Here is a 9613-nt window from a genome sequence, read left to right on the forward strand (position 1 = left end):
TTTTGGGGTCAAATTTGTGGATTAACAGTGACGTTTCAATCCAACTACAGTAAAAAATATAATTAAAGTCACACAGATTCAGGTTAACTAAGTCTTGCAGATTTATTCTGGACTGAATGATCTGATACAATTTACAACATGTTGGCTATTAGAAGGATTATTTTTAATCTATATTTTCACTTCCGGATTTGTATTTTGTGTCTGTTAATGAGTGACTGTCTTCAGGTAAATGATCTGTAGTGTGTTTGCATATTGATCAGATGCTTCAGTGCTCTGAGAGTGTTTATAGTGCTGTGAGTTTAACACTTCATCACTGACACACACAACAATCTTCATCAACATGACCTTCATCATCATCTTCATCTGGACTCTCACAGCGTTTGCTCAAGGTTTGTGGAGCACAAGTTTGATATCAATTCATTTCTTCAAGTATATTGTCAAAGTTTTGAGTTGATTTTCTTCTTGTTGTGTGTTTCAGAGTGTAGAGGACAGATCACCGTCACTCAGAGTCCCTCAATGACAGCAGCTCAACCAGGACAAACTGTGGAGATCAACTGTAAAACCAGCAGAGATGTGTACAAGGATAGTGTGCCCGAACGTTTATCCTGGTACTTACAGAAACCTGGAGAAGCTCCTAAACTCCTGATTTATGCAACAAACCGCCTCCAGTCAGGAACTCCATCTAGATTTAGTGGCAGTGGATCTAACAGTGATTTCACTCTGACCATCAGTGGAGTCCAGACTGAAGATGCTGGACATTATTACTGTCAGAGTTTCCACTATCCAAACAGTCAACGTGTGTTCACACAGTGATAAAGAGTCGTACAAAAACCTCCGTCAGTCAGAGTCACAGTGACTGAACTGATACTGCAGCTGCTCACACACTTTCACACACTTTCACACACTTTCACACGCACTCAACAACAGACACTCAAAACAATACTACATAAAGAAATTCACTTCAAAACGTTTTCTTTCGTTCACTGTAAATCTATCACAAAATTTTAACAAAGCAAGTTACATTGTTATGCCAGTAGATGGTGACAAGAGACTGGCTTAATGAGTGAGTGAATAATTAAGTCATGAATCTAATGCCGAGTTCACACTGCCTGATTTTAGCCCAACAGATTTTGCGAAATCGCCAACAAAAATGAAATCAGAGGCAAATCGGTGCTCATTCGCACAAATGACAAAGCAATTCTTGCTGGCTAACATTTCGAGACTGGAATTATTAAAAATGACCTTGCATTATCTTTATCACTTCCCACGTGTTTGGTTGTGAAACGTAGTTTGCGGACCAGAAAGAGTTGACGGCAATTCTTCCTAGTCATGCAATGTGAAACCCTCTGTCGCTGATCCATCATGTAGTGTGCACAGCAGCGACTGAACGCTACCCCAGATAGTCGTGCAGTGTGAAAAAAACAGTGATCTGATGACTTTAAAATCACGCAGTGTGAACTCGGCATAAGGCTATGTTCCGCTGTCAGTTTAATCCGATTAATTGTGTATCCAATTGAAATCTGATCTAAAATTATTGACATCCACACTGTGTATCGCAACTGTTCAGATCCGATTTGTGTGTCCATGCGGCTCTTTAGTTTTCCTGAATATCTGCATTGATTTCTATGGCAATGATGTTGCATTAGTAGACATACATTAAAAACAACAACAACCAACATGGAGGGGTTTGCAATACAGATGTTGTCTTATTTACAACATGACATTGTGAAGCTACTCCATCTTATAATACAGCGGAGGGAGGCTGGAATGTTTGGCTTTATTCAGCGCCGTCGTCTTCACTGGTTTCAAAACGTGTCTCCGTTATATTGTAATTTTCTGCTCGTCCCACATTTTGCAACAACACAACCTTCTTTCTGAAGCGACTTTCAACAAGACTCCTACAACAACTTCTGACATTTACGTTTTACGTGGCGTGAGAAAGTCACATAAACCATGCGAAATCTGATCAGCTAAAACGGATTTCAAGAATTTGAATAGGATTTCAAACCATATATGAATGAGCTCAAAACAGATTTGTAAAATTGCATTTCATGTGATTTTTGGCTGTTCACACCTGCTAAATCTGATTGGATTTAAATTGCACAAAAATTGGATTTGGACTGACAGTCTGAACGTAGCCTAAGTCAACCGATTCAAAACATTGATTCATCCAGAAACTATTAGGTATGTTTGACTTGAACAGCGTTGTGCAGACCGATGGGTGTGTGACATCAAAGTACAGGAAGAGATTAGACAGCAGATGCCTCTGTATGATTTCAGATGGCTCTCATAATACTTTGATCTCATACACCGATCGGTCAGTGCAGCTCCGCTTCCAGTCGAACACACCTATTCTTTATGAGTGAGTCACTGAATCATTCTCTGAAATTAATTGTTGAAAACACTGACTCATTCAGGAATGTGCTGTTCGTTTGGAACCATTTCAGCTGAATGATCAAAAACAAAGTAACTATTGTCAATATTGAGTTTAATATGTAAATTACTCATAAGTCAATGTTGATCAGACATTCAGACCATCTGATGTTTCTTTATATCAAACATGGACATGTGAAATGTTTTGTAAAGTCTCAATGAAACCACATTAAACCATCTTAAACTGTCACTCCTGAAGCATTTGCATAGAGAGAGTGTTTTACATGAGCGACACACGCTTCAGTGCTCTGCATGTGTTTATAACTCTGTCAAACATCAAACATGATCAACAACTGTTTTTCACTAGAACTGAACCTACAACCAACAAAATGACTTTCAGCACCATATTGATCTGGACGCTGGCAGTATTATGTCGAGGTTTGTGTCAGTAAAGATTACATACATTATTTACTTGTTATTTTTATGTGTTGTGAAGATATATGGTTGTGAAAGTGTTTGTGATTTCTAATCTTTCTCTCTTGTCAGAATCTGTTGGTCAGGTGACAGTGACTCAAACTCCCTCAGAGCTGCTCTCTCAAACTGGACAATCAGTCACTGTGACCTGTAAAACTAGCAGTGTTCCAGAATCCTGGTGTAATGGACAGTGTCTCAGCTGGTATTTACAGAAACCTGGAGAAGCTCCTAAACGCCTGATTTATGCAACAAACCGTCTCCAGTCAGGAACTCCATCTAGATTCAGTGGCAGTGGATCTAACAGTGATTTCACTCTGACCATCAGTGGAGTCCAGACTGAAGATGCTGGACATTATTACTGTCAGAGTTTCCACTATATCAACAGTAACAGGGTGTTCACACAGTGATAAAGAGTCGTACAAAAACCTCCGTCAGTCAGAGTCACAGTGACTGAACTGATACTGCAGCTGCTCACACACTTTCACACACTTTCACACACACTCAACAGTGAAGATTTTCATTAGTATGAAAACAACAGTTTTTTCACATGGAAAATACTTAAACTATAAAACTCTTTATCTTATTAAATGAATCTAACACTATATCTGTGAGGTTCATAATTTGTTCTTGTTTCATCATGTATCTGCAGGTGTTTTCATGAGTGAAGTTTATTTATGAAATATGAGCTAAAGCCCTGATCCAATGAAAGACCCAAAACAAAAATGACACAAAAAAGGACACACTGACATAAAGCAACATTTGTGTTTTATTTATTTACTGAATTTTAATATAACAGTGACTGAATGATAAAGTACTGACAAATGACATTGCAAATGAGAAACGAGTTGCGGTGTTGATGAGTGTAATGAGTTCATCTACATAAGGACTGCTGCGAAGCTTAATTGCTCCAGATAAGCCCAATGTGAAGTCATATGAAGTCATTGTAACTGTTTTGAAAGAACATTTCTCTCAGAAACCGATCGTGATTGCAGAAAGATTTAGGTCTCATAACTGCAGTCAACAGGTCATCTCCCCTGTGAAATGCAGCGAATGGACCACGCCGATCGAGCCAGATGTTAAAGGAATGGAAATGTGAGGATTTGTGGAGATTTGAAGATAACAGTGAATCCGGGCCTTTGTGTTGAACGTTACCCGATTCCACGAATAGAGGATTTATTCACATCATTAGCAGAGGGTCAACGCTTCACCAAACTGAACCTCTCCAGTGCATACTTGGCAGAAGATTCACACAAATGCCTCACTATCACCACGTCAAAGGGGCTCTTCTGTTACAATCGATTACCATTTGGTATTGCTTCGGCTCCTGCAATTTTTCAAAGGGCCATGGATTGGATTTTACAATGTTCATTGCTATCTAGTGACATCTCAAGCATGTAGACGCAGTCCTCAGTCATCTGGATAAGTTTGGGCTGTGTGTCCAACACGAGAAATGTGAATTCTTTAAAGATTTGCTGCAGTATTTGGGGCACATCAAAAGGTCAGGACAATCGTGAATGCGTCTGCACCGAAGGACGTCAGTCAACTTAATTCATTTCTGGGAATTGTAAACTATTACAGTCAATTTATCCCTAACCTTGCATCAGTGTTAGCAAGAAATTACTCAAGAAAGTACTGAATTTCTACCAATATATGTACGGGTGAAAGTTTACAACGCTTACAGACCACCGTCTGCTGACAACAATCTTCAGTCCAACAAAAGCCGTTCCATCCATGGCTGCGGCTCGGATGCAGAGAAAGACAAATACATAATTCACCTCTCTGTGTTTAAAATCACCATGAAATCAAAATTGACCATAATGTTACAGTATTTATTATAAATGATTTTTAATGCACATCATTATTTGTTAATATTCAGCTAAGTTTTTAATGTTCACAATTATATTTGATGTTGTGATTGACAGGATGAGATGAACGACCTCATTTAAATACAGAATGAGTTCATTTGCATATTGATCAGATGCTTCAGTGCTCTGAGAGTGTTTATAGTGCTGTGAGTTTAACACTTCATCACTGACACACACAACAATCTTCATCAACATGACCTTCATCATCATCTTCATCTGGACTCTCACAGCGTTTGCTCAAGGTTTGTGGAGCACAAGTTTGATATCAATTCATTTCTTCAAGTATATTGTCAAAGTTTTGAGTTAATTTTCTTCTTGTTGTGTGTTTCAGAGTGTAGAGGACAGATCACCGTCACTCAGAGTCCCTCAATGACAGCAGCTCAACCAGGACAAACTGTGAACATCAACTGTAAAACCAGCAGTGATGTGCTCAGATGGAGTGATGGGACAAACCATTTCAGCTGGTACTCACAAAAATATGGAGAAGCTCCTAAACTCCTGATTTATTGGGCAAACCTCCTCCAGTCAGGAACTCCATCTAGATTCAGTGGCAGTGGATCTAACAGTGATTTCACTCTGACCATCAGTGGAGTCCAGACTGAAGATGCTGGACATTATTACTGTCAGAGTTATCACAGTGGTGATGTGTTCACACAGTGATAAAGAGTCGTACAAAAACCTCCGTCAGTCAGAGTCACAGTGACTGAACTGATACTGCAGCTGCTCACACACTTTCACACACTTTCACACACTTTCACACACAGAGGACAAACACAGGAACTACACATGTGCTCAAAACTGACTTATGACTGAAATCAGCTCTATTAGACTGTGATCTGTCCTGTGACAGACGGGTTTGACTCAAATATGCTCAGAATCAGAGAAAACAGAGTGTGTAAATTAATATCAAATCAAACTAACAATAATGGTGTCACATGTTGTTTTGTTTTTGTACATTAAACTACACTAAAGTCATGGTGTATCAGTAACATGCAGATGTTTTTCAAGCAGCTCCTTCATCTAAAGCTGTTTATAAATGTATTACTCATAACTCATTTCTCATGAGCAGAAGTGAAAGTGTTCCAGTTGAGAGCGTTGAACCAATCAAAGAGTGAAACTGTGAGTTTGAGGTGAAAATCACATTTGCATTGGCAGGTTTAGTGATTGTGATCCTCTCAGAATAGAGCAGCTCCGTCTCCAGTGACCATGTTCAAACCCCAAGAGCTTCATTTGACATTTCCTGCTAAATGCAGCTGTTCTCAACTATTACAATCAATCAAAAGCAGCTGAAACTTTAGTGCAGGACTTTGAATGAACGACACACTGATCAATGATGCAGTCGGACACAAATGTAACGCGTTCAGAAGCTTTATTGAATGAACAGCAATGGCAGCACATTGAAAGACTGCTTCAGTATTGAGCTGTAAATCACGTGACTGCTGTGAATCCTGCCGGACGCTCAGATACGGCTCGTCCGGACCGGAGAAACATCAGCACTGGGAGCTCTTGAGGAACGAGGCCTCGTGATCAGCTCCGTCATGTCTTACTCTGCAGACGAAGCGATCCGCGCCTTCCCAGCGTGCTTTGCTGAGGCTCAGGACGCTGCTGCGGCTGTAGCGTCCGTCCCGCTCGCTCTCTGCGCTGGTCTGAACCCCCTCGGTGACCTCTGACCCGTCCAGCGTCCAGCTCACCGTCGCCCCTGTGGAGAGTAAGAGCTGAGCAGGCAGAGCAGTGCGGCTGAGTCTCCAGAGATCTGCAGAGAAGAGGGCGGCAGCAGAGACACGGAGGGCTTCACTGCGGGACCAGCTGCACAAACACACACAAACAACACCAACGTCTTTAGATCATCAATTAGTCAGATGTCACACACAGTAATGGAGGAAAAATCACAATCATTTCATCTTTACAGAAATTCACTGCTTTCTTTCATAAACCACATAGTCATGATCCTGCATTTAAATTTCAATATTCTCAGTTCAAATAAAATATTCACTGCTGCTAAATATATGAAGTATAAGATATATGAATAAATATAAATCAGTTCTTTGAAGCAGACATGATATACAGCAAATATTACAGTCATTTCATCTTTTCTGAATAAGGTTCAGTTTAATCTCAAACTGATTTTAAAAACATTGTCCACAAACTGATGATTTATATGTAGAAAACAAATTTAAATGATCATTTCATTATTAACTTAAGACTCTCACAATCATAATTATCAGCAAATGTAAGATAAAATTATGAATTTTTCAAATCTTTCTCTTTGTCTGATGATGACGCCTACAAAATTATAATTATTTTGTCCGTATCATCAAACTTTATTATTAAATTTACCAATAATTATGGACACAATTATGTATTTTGAGAAATAATTGAAAATATCAGAAAATATTGCAATCAATATATTAAAAAAATAAAGAATTTTAGTTATTATAATATCTGAAATTACTCTTGTAAAAAGAAATAAATATTTAAAAGCAACATAAAATATTCCTTGCAATGAAAAAAAGATAAATATCATGAAATATCACTGAATATAAACATGTAATTGTGAAACAGCAGACAAATTTAAAGAAACTATGAAACAAATAACTTCACCAAGAAAATTTGCAGTTAATTTTTTTTCAAACTATTTTATAAATTTTAAAACCTTTTTGAAAAATGCTTGTTTGAATAATCTAAAAACAAAACAATTATATATAAACATTTTTAGAGAATTTTAGAGACTTACTGATGGTCAGTTTAGTTCCTCCACCGAAAGTGTACCACAGTGCTTCATTCTAGTGAAAGCGTCGTACAAAAACCTCCGTCACACACAAATGAACACAAACTCCAGCAGAGAAAGAGACGAACGACACTCACACACACTGATATGAGACTCAACAGCAGCTCTTCTCAACATCAACATGATTGAGCTGAAAACACACACTAAATATTCATCTTTAAATGAAAAAAATGCTTTAAAATGAAATCTTTAGAAAAATTTAGATGGTCATTCTCTATCGGATGACCTTTGACCTGTTCTACAGTATCATGATGATATCAGATCTGCAGCACAGGTATTAAATGCTCTCAGCATCAAAGTCTGAATGAAACTGATCATTAAAACAGTGTTTAGAGGGAGAAGATCCACCCAAAATAACATGAAGTAAATCAGGAGTGTCTGTTTCTGAAAATGATCAATAGAAATTTATTAGCAAAGATACTAAATGACAAAACAGTGTTTCTGCTGTCTTCAGGTAAATGATCTGGAGTGTGTTTGCATATTGATCAGATGCTTCAGTGCTCTGAGAGTGTTTATAGTGCTGTGAGTTTAACACTTCATCACTGACACACACAACAATCTTCATCAACATGACCTTCATCATCATCTTCATCTGGACTCTCACAGCGTTTGCTCAAGGTTTGTGGAGCACAAGTTTGATATCAATTCATTTCTTCAAGTATATTGTCAAAGTTTTGAGTTGATTTTCTTCTTGTTGTGTGTTTCAGAGTGTAGAGGACAGATCACCGTCACTCAGAGTCCCTCAATGACAGCAGCTCAACCAGGACAAACTGTGAACATCAACTGTAAATCCAGCACAGATGTGTACAATGATGGTTCTGATGATTTTTTAGCCTGGTACTTGCAGAAACCTGGAAAAGCTCCTAAACTCCTGATTTATTGGGCCAACCGCCTCCAGTCAGGAACTCCATCTAGATTCAGTGGCAGTGGATCTAACAGTGATTTCACTCTGACCATCAGTGGAGTCCAGACTGAAGATGCTGGACATTATTACTGTCAGAGTTTACACTATCCAAACAGTAAATATGTGTTCACACAGTGATAAAGAGTCGTACAAAAACCTCCGTCAGTCAGAGTCACAGTGACTGAACTGATACTGCAGCTGCTCACACACTTTCACACACTTTCACACACTCAACAGTGAAGATTTTCATAAATATTAAATTATATATAAAGCATTCAAGTTTTTTCACATGGTACATATTTAAACTATAAAACTCTTTATCTTATAAAATAATCTATAATCTAACACTATATCTGTGAGGTTCATAATTTGGCCACATGTTCTTGTTTCATCATGTATCTGCAGGTGTTTTCATGCTCCATTGAGTGAAGTTTATTTATAAAATATGAGCTAAAGCCCTGATCCAATGAAAGACCCGAAACAAAAATGACAAAAAGAAGAGCTCAAAGACACAATTATATTTTATTTAATGACTGAATTTTAATAAAGTCACACACATAGTCTTGTGTGAAAGGCAGAAAGCAGATGAAGCGACTGAAGCTGATGGAGAATGAACGAGTCCCTCATGTGCTGCAGAGAAACACACTGTTGGTCTCCATGAGTGAGAAGAGCAGCAGATCTCCTCTGAACACTGCCGTCTCCTCACACAGGCCGGCCGCTCCGTGTGTCCTCACAGTGTCTCCATCCACTCCTGCTGCTGCTCCAGCTGTACAGACCGTCCTTCTCCAGGAGCCCAGCGCTGCTCTCCTGAGACCTGCTGCTCCCGTCCACCTTCAGCTCAGGCTCCAGTCTGACGGGAAGCCCTTGTTGGCCACACACACCAGTGTCGCTGTGTTCAGAGAGGAGATCTCTGCGCTGGAGGGCGGCAGGACGCTCACTTTAGGAGGAGTGACGCCTGAGAGAAGCACAGAGAAATCAGTTACCAGTGGCTTTCCATTAGGATTCAAGAGAAAACTGGGAGAAATTCTCCAGCAGCGAGAGAAACAACATGAAGAAGAAAATAATTATTCCATAAACACATTAATGCTCACAAACTCCTTCACATGAAAAGAGAAAATGTTGAAAATAACGTTCACATTATGGTAAATATTAATTATGACATAACATAAGTATCTATCATGTAGTTTTGAATCACCACAAAAAATGCAG

The 9613-nt window shown here is 38.9% G+C and overlaps 1 pseudogene and 2 gene segments (V, D, J or C); 2 read left to right on the forward strand and 1 right to left on the reverse strand.

The window, feature by feature from the left end:
- Positions 1-340: 340 nt before the first annotated feature.
- Positions 341-917, forward strand: LOC125257482. The segment is given in 2 exon segments: positions 341-389; positions 479-917. Coding segments are annotated over 2 exon segments (384 nt in total).
- A 3988-nt stretch (positions 918-4905) lies between these two features.
- On the forward strand, positions 4906-5372 carry LOC125258604. The segment is given in 2 exon segments: positions 4906-4954; positions 5044-5372. Coding segments are annotated over 2 exon segments (378 nt in total).
- Positions 5373-6064: 692 nt separating this feature from the next.
- LOC125258605 lies at positions 6065-9401 on the reverse strand (annotated as a pseudogene).
- Positions 9402-9613: the final 212 nt, after the last annotated feature.

Source organism: Megalobrama amblycephala, linkage group LG22 (assembly GCF_018812025.1).
Source record: "Megalobrama amblycephala isolate DHTTF-2021 linkage group LG22, ASM1881202v1, whole genome shotgun sequence".
NCBI lineage: Eukaryota > Metazoa > Chordata > Actinopteri > Cypriniformes > Xenocyprididae > Megalobrama > Megalobrama amblycephala.